General features: G+C 53.3%; 3 protein-coding genes across 3 annotated transcripts; 1 reads left to right on the top strand and 2 right to left on the bottom strand.

The window, feature by feature from the left end:
• Nucleotides 1–171: 171 nt before the first annotated feature.
• N656DRAFT_780544 (FAD-binding domain-containing protein) lies at nucleotides 172–2215 on the bottom strand. Its single transcript, XM_064815399.1, has one exon. The coding sequence runs from the start codon at nucleotides 1837–1839 to the stop codon at nucleotides 328–330; it is 1512 nt and encodes a 503-aa protein (XP_064668865.1). The 5' UTR covers nucleotides 1840–2215; the 3' UTR covers nucleotides 172–327.
• Nucleotides 2216–4300: 2085 nt separating this feature from the next.
• N656DRAFT_780541 (Calcium/proton exchanger) lies at nucleotides 4301–6404 on the top strand. The gene is made up of 4 exons (XM_064815398.1): nucleotides 4301–4580; nucleotides 4642–5601; nucleotides 5667–5752; nucleotides 5833–6404. Exons 1-4 carry the CDS (start codon nucleotides 4406–4408, stop codon nucleotides 5926–5928), a joined length of 1317 nt encoding a protein of 438 aa, XP_064668864.1. The 5' UTR covers nucleotides 4301–4405; the 3' UTR covers nucleotides 5929–6404.
• A 1263-nt stretch (nucleotides 6405–7667) lies between these two features.
• Nucleotides 7668–9139, bottom strand: N656DRAFT_790387 (uncharacterized protein; the record flags this gene model as incomplete). The annotated part of the gene is made up of 3 exons (XM_064816883.1): nucleotides 7668–8444; nucleotides 8500–8639; nucleotides 8692–9139. 3 exons carry the CDS (start codon nucleotides 9137–9139, stop codon nucleotides 7668–7670), a joined length of 1365 nt encoding a protein of 454 aa, XP_064668863.1.
• Between the last annotated feature and the right edge of the window lie 5239 nt (nucleotides 9140–14378).

The following is a 14378-nucleotide window of genomic DNA, read 5'->3' as shown; positions in this document are numbered from 1 at the left end:
CTAGGCAAGAAGTGCTGGTGGCAGCTGACAGTCCGGCATCATCTTAGGTAGACGTTATCATCAATGGCATACATATCCAAGCCGTATTCTATTTAGGAGGCGGGAGTTCCAACTTGACTTTCTCAATCTCATTCATATCTTCCTGGCTAAGTAAGATATATTTCCATTAGTCTCCTTTATTCTATATCGTGGATGCGCTTGACTAAGGTAGCTACCTATTCTACATTGTGGCAGGTTTCCCAAGCCTAGATTACAGGATAACAGTACAATGAGCTCTACACTTGCACCAAACTGCCTGGCCTCGCCGAGAGACGTCGCCGATGCACATCACTCCCCTTTGTACTTCCACTGCGCATGACGGTGCAGCATGTAGTCTTTGCTTTGAATGCTCTTATAGATGCCGTACAACCCGCCAATCGGCCACTGCCTTTTGAGCCAGTGGCGCTTCTTTCCCTCAGCTGCTCGAGGGTCGACATGGACTTTGTCCCACACGCTCGGAAGCTTGGTGGCCTTGTACTTCTGCCGCAAGTCGTCGTACCAATCCCGCCCGCCGTACATGGGCCAGAACTCCTCCTGGGGATAGTAGGTGTGTGCATACAGCCACTTCATGCCGCCGAGCTCGCGCACTTTGTTCTCAAGCTCTCGGTTCTTTTGCACGAACTGCGCCGGGTCAGCCGGGCCCCATCCCCAGACACCAATGTTGAGCATCATATCCTCCTCCTTCTTGGCAACGCCCTCTGGCAGGGTTGTGAAGGGGTGAAAGGTCGGCGGCCCGCGGCGCTTGAGCGGACACAGCCATAGGGGCCAGATGCCGAGCTCGGAAGATGTGTAGTCGACGAAAGGCTCGGCTGTCTCAAACGGCATGGCTATGTCCTGCACCAGGAACCGCGCGCTCTCCCCTGAGCCGTGCAGCGCGCGGTACATCATACGGGTATGCAGGAAGTCGTCAAGGAACCACCTGAAGAAGCGCGTGAAAGGGACGAGCTTGAAGTACCGGAACGCCGCAGCACCCACCCAGAAGCCGCCACGGTCATATCGAAATAGGTACTCGGCGAGCGGGACATAATCCACCGGCGACTCAGCCGAAGGGGTCGCCGTCTTCTCCTTGGCGTGGAGATAGAACCAAGGATCCCACGCGCCGCTGAACGTCTGCGGCCTGACCCCGTCAGGCTTCTCATCCGTCAGCTCCCCGGTGATGACGACCCCGTGATCCTTGGAAAACAAAATCCCATCCACGTAGTCATTCTCCGGCCTCCTGACCTCCTCTCTCACCGCTTCCACCGCTTCCGCCACGCTCCCCGTCCTCCGATACGTCGTCTTGACGAACTTCTTGGCCTGCATCAGCTGCACCTCGAGCAGGGTCGTGACGCCCAACGTCCCGACCGCGCCCGCCGCGCCCCGGAACAGATCCGCCCTTTCCCCCTCTGGCATGACCTCGGCGACCTCCCCGTCGGCGAGCACCATTTCGACGCGGCTCACCGTGTCGTCGAAGAAACCGTGCCGAAAGGAGCTGCTCTCCCCGGCAGTGCCGGCATAACCCCCGCCGGCGGTAATGCCGGGAAACTCCATGACCACGGGGGGCACCAGGCCGTGCGGCAGGGTCGCCTCAACGAGGCGGTCCATGGGCACGTTGGGCTCGACGAGGGCGACGCGGCGCGACGCGTCGACCGAGATGACGTTGCGCAGGGCCGAGATGTCGACGGCGGCGGTGCGGCCAGGAGAAGGCCGTGGCCGCGTGCTGTTGGTGCTTCCGTGAAAGATGCGGTAGGGCTCCCCGCGCTCAAAGTAGCCGCGCACGGCCGACGCGATCTTGGAGACGGCGGCTGCGTGCCGGTCCATGTTGGCGGTTTGCTCAAATTTTTTTTGTTTCCTTGCTTTCTGTTCTTCTTTATTCCATTATTTATTTTGTTTTGCTTTTACTTTACCCTCCACTCTATCCTTGTTTCCTTCCCCCTCTTCCCCTGACTTCTGTGTTGATGTACGGGAGCCGGTGATGCCTTCTGTAGTGAATACAAAGCGTTAAGGTATCGGGAACTGGATGTTGATTTGAGGGTTGGTGGGTCCAAGATTCACTTTCACTTGGCACAGCTTACCCCTTATGTACTGTATTGTACTGTACAAACACCCTCACTTGTTGACCTCGAAGTTGCTTGGTCAGTAAGTTGTTCAAGTTGCTACCTAGTGTTGCTTCTCATATCAAATGAAAGTATTGGTGAGATCGAAGTGAAAGACTTGGGTTGCGACTTGTTTCTTTTCACTATTGACAATCATATGTATTGTATCCGTACCTGCATTTACTGTGCATCTCATCTCTTGCTGACTTCTGTTGTACATACAAGTGCACTATCATTGCAACAATCAAATGCACAGGTACTTCTGACAGACTCTAGCCTCACATTTTGGGATGAAAGCATCCGGATAGGCCTCCTCACGCCGTTCATACAAGACTACTCCGACTACTTCAACTATTACTCAGCATGGTATGTAATCTTTGCTTCGAACACCGAGCACATCACTTACATAGTAATTGATCGAAGCCCTCTTTACTGTTGAGATCCTGCGCCACAGGTGGCCCGAAGATCCAATACGCCCAGACGGAGCCTTCTCGGTGAATCGGACATCACCACCTCCGGCCCGATTCAGCCTACTTCGGCAGCCTCCGAGATCACGGCAACCACAAGGCCCCACAGCTGCCGTGTCGCACGAATCCTCGACGATTCTTGGCATGTCTGGGAGGCCTCCTTTCCCCGCTTTCGTTCTTTACCCGCGTTGTCTCTGGAATCCCATGTTTCGGGCAGCACCATCTCCTGCAGCATGCATCTTCAATTGGATACTGCTGGCCCCCAAGGCACATTTTTCGCAAAAAATTGAATTGAGGTTGGGCGAACTTCTTGTTGAGGAATCAAGCCCATGAATGTGCCGTTTGCCTGACAGGCGGCTCAGGCTGTCTCGTCAGATGGTCAGAGGCGTCCGGGCAACGCCCTGGGAATGCGAAGCTCTGCGAAATCGGACTCTACACACGGAGTACCGGTATGTACAGTATACTGCACCATGTGTGTAACATACAAGGAGGTACTCCGTACCTTCGTAGCCCGTTGGCTTGTGTTGCCATCGCCGGCGAAACAGCGAAGCAATGGGATTGGGAGATCGTGACGCAAGTCGTTCCACCCCAAAAAACAAGAACATCGCCGCTTGTCGTTATCCATATGGGTATGGACCCTGGAAACTCTCCAAATGCCCTGTCCCATCTCGTCATAGCGCATATCTACGTGAACCAAGTATGTAGACGCCCGTAGGTCCTGGATACGGCCACCGCAAAGTCGACGCAAGTTTCACCAACAGAGGCGTCTATTTCTTTTGGCCCAAATCTACGGCACAGGCGGATGAGCAACTATTTGAATCAGCGCAAGTAACCAACTGCACTTTGGAACAGAAAGCCCAGAGAGAACGTGGACACAACCTCATCTCCATTGAACCACAGCCACGCTTGGCGCTGCCAGCCAACAACAAAGGTGCAGACCGCCCGACTCGAACAATAAGCCCGCTGAGGAAGTCTCGGAAGTAGTGTGGTGACGCGGAACTTGTGGTGAGTTTGCGGGTAATGCGAGAGCGGACTTGCTGATCCGAACCCTTGATCCTTCTCCTGAAGCCGTGTTGGCTTGGTGAGGAGGTGCTGTTGGGGAAGGAGAAAAGGAACCGTGTCGAGGTTGACAGAGGTTGTGAAGACTCAACAACCGATGTTAAATCGATTGATGGACGCTTGACTGGAATTATTCATTAAAACTAAAAACTCAACGCTAAGTTATTTGCAGAATGCCAACTGACAATTGCGGATGACAGGCAGACCGGGCCAGGTGCTTGTCCGGATTGGGAAGCCCAGCTTTGTTCATTAGCCGTCACGGCCGAGCACCTCAACCATTCTATCGAGTCAGTCACCGTCTTATCCCGCCAATCGTTGTCTAAAAGCAACCTTAACCCAGTGTGGCTTAATAACACAGATACCGTCACGAATATGTGTAAGTAGCCTGCCTTCCCCTCGTCACCTCCAGTCGGCGATACAGACAATCTATCTCTCAACGGCGCGTTCTTCGATCCTCGCGACGTCTCATCTCGGTCAGTGCGACCACCGCCCCGCCGCGTCTTGGAGAACATTGTTGTTTATCCTACCTACGTTATCCATTAGCCCAACCACTTGAGAAATGACCGTTCCCCATCACATCAAAATACACCGTTGCACACCCCACGGACCAGTACAGCCATGGGCGAAGACTTAGGCAACGGCTTAACGCAATCTGCAGTCAATACCAAAGCGCGGCAGCATATCCGCCGGATTGGAACCGGTCGCAGTCAAATAAACGGAATAAACGGCCACGCCACCGGCCACCTCGGCCCAGATCACGGCGATATGGACCCCGAAGTGAGGCCGCTGCTGGGCCACCGCATCTCTTCTCACCACAGCTCGGGGTTTTGGCGGCACCTCCTCCTTAACCCCCGCAGCAGTCCCGGCACTGACAGTCCGAATCCGCTTGTCCGGTGGCCGGCCTACCTCTGGAACGTGACCAAGGTCACTTTGCTCAGCTGTATGTGCCCATCGATGAGTGATGATCAATGTCCTCCGCGGCGACTGACATGATATCGCAGCTTGGATTAACATCCTTCTCATCTTCGTCCCCTTTGGTATCATTGCTGGCATGCTGAAATGGAGTGCCGCCTGGGTGTTTACGCTGAACTTCCTTGCCATCATCCCGCTGGCCGCCGTCCTCTCGTTTGCGACAGAGGAAATTGCCCACCGGTTGGGCGAGACCCTTGGAGGTCTGGTGAACGCCACATTCGGGAATGCTGTCGAGCTGATCGTCAGCGTTGTTGCTCTTCGCGCCGGCGAAATCGAGGTCGTACAGGCCTCCATGCTAGGGTCGATCCTCTCCAATCTTCTGCTCGTTATGGGCATGTGCTTCCTTCTCGGCGGAGTGTACAACATGCGCGACGCCCAAGGTAACGGCACAGAACAGAGCTTCTCTCAGGGAACCGCGCAGACGACATGCTCGCTCATGGCGCTCTCGTCGGCTTCGCTGATTCTCCCTGCCGCACTCTATGGCGTCCTGGAGCAGTCCGAAGACCATAAGCAGGCTAGCATCCTGGTTCTGTCGCGCGGCACCGCCATCATCCTGCTCTTTTTGTACTGCCTATACCTGTATTTCGCCCTGCGGACGCACAAGAAGCTGTTCGAGCCCGAGGCGCAGAGCGAAGGGGGCAGCGGCGAGGAGGAGCACGAGCCGGTGCTTGGCCCTTGGTCGGCTGCGCTTGTGCTCGTGGTGGTGACGCTGATCATCTCGGTATGCGCCGACTACATGGTCGACAGCATCGACGCCATAGTAGCGTCAGGCAAGATCAGCAAGACTTTTATCGGTCTGATTTTGATTCCCATTGTCGGAAACGCGGCCGAGCACGTGACGGCCTGCGTGGTAGCCGTCAAAAACAAGATGGACCTGGCCATGGGGGTCGCCATTGGCTCGAGCATCCAGATCGCGCTCCTTGTCACGCCCGCTCTGGTAATGCTGGGCTGGGCCATTGGCCAGCCCATGACCCTTCACTTTGGAGCTTGTAAGTTCTCTTGCTTCTACTATGCCATGTTTGTCTCAGTGAACCTTTGCTGACGCTGTGTCAAGTCGAAACTGTTGCCTTTGCCCTCTCAGTGTTTGTCGTCATCTACACTGTCCAAGACGGCAAATCCAACTACCTCGAAGGAGCAATGGTATGTTCTTAGTCATTCACTGTTCTCTTGCGTAATAGCTTCAAGATGCAACTAGCTAACCGTTTCCTGCTGTTGTACAGCTCCTCGGTCTCTATGTTATTATCGCCCTTGCCTTCTGGGCAAGTCCGGCTGATGCTCTATCCGGCAAACCTTCGATTCCGGGTTTCCGATCTTGATTTAAGGCCCATTTTCGACATGCAGCACATCACGCCCTGGCGGGCTTTTCCTTGTTTCTTCCTGCTTCCCCTTTCCCCTGTGCCCTGTGCTCTCTCGGCTCTGTTACTCCCGGAATTGTACAGTACACTATTGATACGTTTTTTTGGTTGGCGGCTTCGTGTCTGCGAATATCAAAGCAAAAACGGAGGCGGATTTGGCTTAGGCGCGATTGAATATGTACAATATGTGGTGTTTGATGTGGAGCGTTGTCCTTAATACTTAACAAAGGCGTTGTCTTCATTCCCAGGCTTCTCCTTGGGTTGCCATGTAGCGCTGAGAGTTGGATAAACTTGAAGATTTGGCTGTTGGTGAAGTGCTATCGAGGCATTCTGCATTAAAAGAGCTAGGTATACCTTAGTCTTTAGCGTCGACCCGGCCACCCCTATTTTATGTCGTCGGGGACCCCTTCAGGGAGCTTGGAGAATCAAGGCATCCGCTTAGTATTCTTCATTGCTCCCGCTACTTTGCTATCCCCTGTCCGGTCTATGGTGTCTTTGTCTTCTGCTCTCTGTGCTCGTCATCAGCCTGCCCACCCCTATCGCCTTTCACATTGACAATGGCTAACGTGGCTCGTATTTCCATCATTCTGTCTCTCTTTCCAGCCATAGACGGTTTCCACAGCCAGATCCATACTTCTAGCGAAGGAACGGAATAAAGGGGGTGTCAACTGTGAACAACTAGGGCCCCATGCGCGGAAAACACACACATGCAGCACAACATAACACAAAAAAGCAATCGAGACAGGCTTTATCTCAACAAGCGGGCTTGTTAGCATAATGTAGCAGAGTGCTTAGGCACCACACCCGGGACTAAGCAGTCGAAAACAGGCCAGCCAGTCCGGACTGACACAGAGGAGCCAAGCCACCAAGCAAACTGCTCCCCCAGGTGCCTGAAACACCACAGCTAACCTCTCTGTCCTCAGTGATATATGACACTGAGCGTCTGGACCTTAATCCACCTATCCCCTCCTCCAGCGAGGAACCCATCCTGTCCATTCCTGCATGCTTTCCCTCCCCAGCATTGGTCATCTATCCTTCAACAACAGGATTAGACCAAGCCGGAGAAGAAAGAAAATAAGCAGAGACGCAGTAAAACCATGGTAATTGCGCTACACTACAGAATGGATAGTCTTCCCGCCTCAGAACGCATATAGCGAAAGAATACTCTGAGCCCCAAACCACAACACAAACCCAGGCACAAAGGAAACCACCCATGTCAATGCCCTTTTCCCCAGCCAACCAAGCCAGCCCAGCCCAGCCCATCCGGTCCAGTCTAGATAGATAGTCGGTTCGAAGTGCCAATGATAGAAAACAAGTAGAACTGACAAGAGAGAAGGGACGGGCAACGTGCATAAGTTGCTCCAGCCCTAGAGAGGAGGGTGAAAGGAAGAAAACCAGGGCGCCGCCATGCCACTGACCCGCTGCCGCGTGCAAAGCCCGGAAGCCCCGATGTCATTAATGTAAGTCCACGCCGGTCCAGACCGTCTTTATTATAAAATGAACCCAACACGCAAGGAAGCCACTTTTCCCCGGCCTTGTCATGTAGATTAACTCTTTTGTTGCTTGTGCCCATGATGTGGTGTTTTCCACCAGCGAGGAGCGACTGCAACTATTAATATCCCCAGAAAATCACTGAAATTGAGACAAACCCATCTCTGCAACAACGGCCTGGCAGGTATCACAATCCTGCTTGAATATCTTTACTGAGCATTTGCCCAGAGTTCTCTCTGCTGATTCGAATTGCCCGGCTCTGCGCTGCCAGGCCGTCTGATTGCCGCGGCACTGTTGTAAAACATCTGTCCCATGGGGGTGCCTGTCGGGTATGACTCGGGGTCAGGATACACGTATCCGTTGCCGTTTGGGCTTTGAGCTGGGGAGCCGACAGGGCCGGGCGAGGCCCATCCGACACTACCGATGTGCGGACTCCCAGCCGCGCTACCGGGACCCTGTTGGTGCTGCTCCAAATTGGGTTCGAGTGTCTGGGGCGGGACATAGCCGGAAGGATGGGACGTTGGACGGACGCCGTTGTTGTAGCCTGATGACGCAGTGGATGCTGGGCTGCCAACGTGGACATCAGTCCGTAGGTGCGCCGGAATGGAATTGTTGCTCAGATACTGCATGTTATTCATGTTGGCTAGCTCTGCACCCGGCGACATGGACATGGTGCGTTGGGCGGGAGATGGGTTCGAAAGGGGAGATGCAGGATTCGACGCCTGCTCACTCTCCGACTGCGACTTGGTTCTCGCGACTGCTGCCGCCGCCGCCGCCGCCGCAGCAGCAGCACTCGCACCCTGGGCCAAGGCTTCGGCCCGCGCCCGCGCCGAATCCTCAACTGTGCCCACATGGTGGTTTTGGTGTCTAGTGAGTGTCGTGCGGCGCGTGAAGGTTTTTTGGCAGTCTGCATAAGGGCATTTGTATGGCCGCTTGCCTGAGTGGATCCTGCGATGCCGCGCTAAAGAGCTGCTGTCACTGAAGGGCTATGCATGGCGGTTAGTATGTTATGATCTGAACCTCCGGAATTTTAACACTCACCTTGCCACAGCGCTCACACCGGTGGGGCTTTTCGCCTGTATGCACACGTTGGTGGACCGTGAGAGCGGACCGTTGGATGAACTGCTTGCCACAGCCTGGGTAATCACAAACATGAGGTCGGATGCCGCTATGGATGCGCTCTATTAAGCGGTTAACAACGGAACAACAGGAAGAGAGCATGTTGGGGCGTACCATGGCGCGCAAGATCACTCCGTCTGGCAAAAGGTTTCCCGCAGGTGCTGCAAGGGTAAGCCTTGAGGGGAGCCTGAGCCGGTGCCTGAGACGGTGCTTCAACCTTATAGCTTCCTGGGGGCATCCCAGTCATGGCATTCGGTGCCATGCCAGGCATACCCATCGGGGCGGGCGCCATATTAGCACTAGGCACCGGCGGTAACGGCGCTGCGCCCATGGCAGTGGGGGAAGGGTACGACGTGTTCATCGGGCCGGAGTATCTTGAATGCTCAGAGCCGTGAGGGGAGTTCGGCCGATCGACTGGGAGCAGGGGATGAGGTGGAGCAGCGGGTGCCTGTTGGTCGGGCGTTGCACCTGGTTGCAGGGCTTGTGCACTGGAAGCGTTCCCCTTGGTGTTGAGCACATTCCCAATACCCATAGCACCGGCCGAAGACGGTGACTGTGACATTGCGAACCTCCCCGATGGCCTATACTAAGAAACCAGGATACGCCACTAAAAGACAGTGATGAGTGAGCGAACCGGTCGTCGAAAGTTTTGGCGGTGAGGGGTTCGGAATGAGCTGAGGAAGAACTAGTCAAAGGGTAATCGAAGGGCAGCTGCAACTTGGCAAACAACAGGCCGTGGGTTGTAATAGTGGATGGGGGCGATCGACTTGAGTGAACTAGAAAACCCAGCTCGGGCTTGCCGTGATGTTTTTGATGATGAAAGACACGAGCGAAGGGTAGAAAGATTGAGAAGTGGTGCGGGGTTCACAGGAGTGAAAAATTCTCACCTTAGGTATAAAGAGGCCCAAAATCCTCAGAAGGAGCAACTTGAGACGCCAGATACTGCTCGGGGATAGAGTTCTTGAGGCCAACACCTCAGTCTCTGGGCTTCTTGAAAACCGTTGTAAAGGCGTTGTCGTGAGTCGTGCACGGTTCACGTGGGCTCCTGTGCTCAAGGGCAGGATGTTGAATTGCTGAATGCACGCGACGCCTTGGCCACAATGCGACCCTTTAAGTTGACGACGTCGATCTTGGCCAAAGCCACGGCGGGGTTCGTACTCTACTTTTCGGATGCAGCGCACGAGAGAATGGATTGTCTTGCTGCGAGGTAAGGTTTTTTTGTGGCAGGGGAGGTTGCGAAATTTGCTGACCCTTCAATGGAAAAGAAACTTTGGATCGCAGCGACCTCCGGCCGCCCTGTGAAAATGGGATCCACCTCTTAGCTGTTGTGTGGGTCTCTGACAGTTGTGTTGATGCAGCTGTTGGGCCTGCCGACAACAAGGATACTTTGTATTGCACACCGAATAGACGTGGGTGCAGTTGCGTGTCTATGGCACTCAGAGGCTGAGGAGGACCGGTGCTTCACACTCTACTTCCAAAGCAGCCCCAACGATGACTGCTCGCTGTTCTTAGACCAGGCGCAGCGACCCTGCTATTGAGGTGCGCAGAAATGTTAGGCCTCGCTGCTCATCAATCTGCTTCCTGTTGTCGCTCAATCGTCGGCCGGTACGTTCGCTACGTCGGGGTCGATGAGAAAGCCAACTCTAACACTGGGGTCACGCCTGAAAAACCGGGGTACTCGTTAGCTTATCGCATGATCTGACGGTGGAACATGAACTACATGGTGGATTGGTTAGGGGGAGAATAATTGAGCTGGCCATGCTTCGGGAGAGCAACAGCGCGTCACCCTAGATTGATCAAGCGCGTGAGGCGCGGTCGTTTGCCTCCGTTGACGCGAACGATCTCGCTGGGCGCATGGGCCCGGCGACTATATCCAAGTGCTTGCCATACGCAGATGGGGGAACTGCCGGAAGGCGGCGGTGTGTGCAAACCAGCGGCCGACAAAGGGAGTATGTAAGGAAAGCAAATGCGACCGAAGCTCCCCATTCAACCGACCTCGGCGTAAACAGACGGTAGTCAAGCAAGGGCGCATAGGTATGTTTGACCAGGTAGAATTGACGGGCAGCACGTCCCCCAAAAGCACTGGTGTTCTTGGGATCCGGGTGTTCGGGGCTACGTACCGTTTATTCGATACAGTCCAGGATGTGCTTCCGATGCAGATGTCGTCGAGAGCCGAACGGTGATGGACAAACGAGAGGGATCATAGATCGCGACCCAAATCCGGGACGCGATGTAAGTGAAGAGCTGGAACGCGATCGATGGGAACAAACCGCGGAAGCCCTGGCTGGTGTTTTGTTCGGGAGGATGGTCAAAAAATAATAGCAAAAGAAAAATAACGTGGCTCGGCACGAGGAGGATTTAGATGAATTGGGATGTCCAGCTTGGGGAGTGAAAGCCGTACTGGGGGCAAAGGTGCAGGGCCCAGTTGAAACAAGCAGGGAGCTGCCGTGGCAGAGCGTGGGCACTCCGACGCGGGTGGATCCACATTGCACCTACTCCAGGCTGTAAGTAACGGCCTAACGCGATAATTACAGTACGAAGTAACGTAAGCTGATATGGATGTAACTTTGCGCATAAAAGTATGGATACTTGCGCTTAGCAGACGCCGCTGCGCTAAACCAAGGTATTCATGGGAAACACGCTAAAGAGCTTATAATTTGCTGATAGGGTTTTGTGTCTTTCGTGAGGCGTGTCATCCTTCAGGTTGCCCGCCATTCTTGCGCAGAATACGCTGCTGAGCCTGGACCACATCAAAATGATGCTTCGCTTGTACATACATACAAAGGATTGTTCTCTGAACCACCGAATACATCCTCTATCAGTTCCATTGCTAGCTTGTTCTTTGCGAGCTTGCTTGTATAAGCTGGTATTCTACACGTCTCGGCCCAATCCGAGATTTGGAAAAAATTCACCGCTGCCACGGGTGGTGCACCTAATAAGTCATTTGCCATCTAGTTGAGCAGAGCTTTACTTGGCAATTCAGGGAGGTAATGGTGGCCGAGAGGAGGTATCAGCCAGTCTATAAACATTGCTCAACCTGGCTAAATCTCGGTCATCAGCCGGCGGGTGGTTCGAATTCATCGAGGGGGCAAAGCTGCAACCAACAGGCACGCGCAGCTGCAGAACAATATGCAGCACTTGGCGCAACTTCCGGACAAGTCTCCGGAGGCAATCTGTCATCCCGTCGTTGTAGTCGTAGAATTACGCAACCAGTGCTTGCCAACTGAGCTTGGGACGGTTGGAGGCGATGGCTACTGTGTGTTTTATGTACTGTACATACAGTACCTATCTTGCCCTTCCGGCCAGCATCCCGCTGATCAAAATCTTTGGATAGCCGCTTGTCCTTTGAAGTGTCCACATCACGGTAAGTAACTACATACAGGTTCAATTCCTCCACTGCTTCGTGCAACCCTCCGCATGCCGGGGTATATACTCCATACGCCCACAAGCCCGGCAACATCGTAGATTAGTTTGTACCCGGTCTGTGCCTGAAGTTGCCCGTGTAGACGGAAATAGCTTTGACATGATCAAGGGAAATCTGTTGCCAGAACCAGCACCTCGAGCTGCTCCAAAAGGGCAACAATGATGCGAAGTACAGTACATTAGGAGGAGCCCCACGACACGAGATTAGCGCATGTTAGAGAAATTGAGAAAGCTGGTCCTGAGGGTCTCTGAAGTTTCGAGGCTGACGTCTGGTTGGGTGCGTGGAGTCGCCGATATGGCCGGTGCATGAAAAATGCCCCTGGCGCTCAGTCCAAGTGGGCTGCCGGGAGCAGCTGAGCGGCACTGCTTACGGAAAGCTTCCAGAATCCTTCCAGAAGCAATGGATGCAGGTGCCCCCAGTCTGGTGGGGCTTTGGGCGAGGGAGGTTTGAAAAGGAGGTGGAGCCTGGCTCCTAACACTTGAATAACGACGTTGTCTCTGTAGCCAAGCGAGCCAAGCCAATGCAAGATAGAAAAACAAGAGGATTTGCTGCAAATGTGCGGAAGAAAAACAGGGCTCGCTTCTGCCCTTCTGATTGGAAGCATGGGTACACCACAGTAGGTAGTGCACTGCTCCAATACAGCCTCTAACATAGTACATATGTATCACTGGAAGTCAAGCCGCGAGGGAGGGTGTTGAGGTCGTGTACTGTACGGAGTACGTTAGGTATTGTACTGTACACACCTAGGTACGGTAAATGTTAGGTGAATGATGGGTTTGTCACATTTGGATCGAGCCTTCTACCACTACGTGTGGAATTACCATCATTTAGACGACGTAGTACTCTCCGCCGGCACACCTGAAGCCTAAAGGGAGCGACATACATGATACATCTAGTGTACATCAATGAGGTTGTCGAAAGCTTCCATAATCTTTCCATGAAGCTTCTCCCGTCTGGCTATGGTATTAAAAGTTAAAACAGGTCCAAGCTCAAGCGAGGTGGCAGGGGCCTGACGCCCAGTTCATACCCGGGCACTGCCGGGGTGTTGGCGGCCGCTGATCCAATTGTGCAGGACAAACGTTGCGCGCTTCTGCTGTCCTCGATTCAACAATGTCATCAACTGGCGAGATTCTGCGGCCGAAAACTGACCTCAATCAGCCAGGAAGCAGAATTGGTCAGCAAGAAACCTAAGCCCGGTTTCAAGGGACGCAGATGGCCGATGCGTCAGACCTAGAAGCCAGAGACATTAGCACAACTAGATTGCTGATCAGAACGTGGGTTCCTCTTGGCAATTGGCTTCTCCGCCAATGCCCCTTTCGTCCAAGTCTTGAGATTTTCATTCCGTCTCAGACCGTCATAAGTCTCATGAATCGCCATGACCACTGTTTTTTATTTTTCGGTGTCCGACGTGGCCCATTTTTCTTAACTGCGCTCCCCCCTCGTATCGAGATATTTGATGTCTATCCTCGAAGCCATTGTTCAACCTTTCCTGGGGAACAGGTCCAACTTGTAACTAGGAGGTCGGCTTGATGTAGCTGCGCTTGCCATTACTCAGCCTTACAGTCTACCCGTTGGCCCGAGCTTCTTCCATTAAGGGGCCACTGTCAAGACAGTTGGCTACAAAATTCAGGGACAGGACAAAATCCAGGGACAGTTAGCGCAATGTATAGAATTCCCATACAAAGACTAACATTCAGAGTGCCCTCGAGAAGCGTTTTCAGCTGCATCGCTAGCAACACTGTACTTCTGGGAAAACAAAGATCACTATTAGATCTACCTTGAGAAGGCGGTTCGAATGATACCTATTTTAGTAGGTTGCATCCCAATTCCTGGTGAAAGTTGCTGAGTCTTGGTGCGAATCTTGTGTTCTTGCCTGCATCTCGAAGTCTTGCGACTCTTGCAAGAATACAAGGTTCGCACCAAGATTTGGCAGCTTTCACCAAGAACTCTAGAGCAAAAGGATGCAACCTATCAAAAAAGGTATCATTCGAACTGCCTCTTCAAGGCGAATCTAACGTTTATATTCGTTTTCCTAGAAGTACAGCATTGCTCGAGATGCAGGTTACTCTGTCCTTGGATGTTAGTTTTTTGTATAACGTACTTGCATAACGAGTTGCGCAGCATAACGAGTTGCGCACTTTTCTTGCACCTGCATTGCTTTGTATAAGTCAATTCAACCACAATACCTCTAATTAATTGAAACTACTCAGACTCGCTTTCATCAGACGTCCTTGCAACTACCTGACAAGTTCGTGCATTATGGCCAGGCTTCTTGCAGTTGCTACAGAGCCGAACGTGTGGCGTAGCCGCAGTACTACAACCACTACTCCCAGACGTTTCCTTACAATCCTGACCACCAAGTCCCTGTTCGGCCATT

Source organism: Canariomyces notabilis (genome assembly GCF_033297395.1).
Source record: "Canariomyces notabilis strain CBS 508.74 unplaced genomic scaffold N656scaffold_15, whole genome shotgun sequence".
Taxonomy (NCBI): domain Eukaryota; kingdom Fungi; phylum Ascomycota; class Sordariomycetes; order Sordariales; family Chaetomiaceae; genus Canariomyces; species Canariomyces notabilis.
This window is presented reverse-complemented; position numbering and strand designations above follow the sequence as displayed.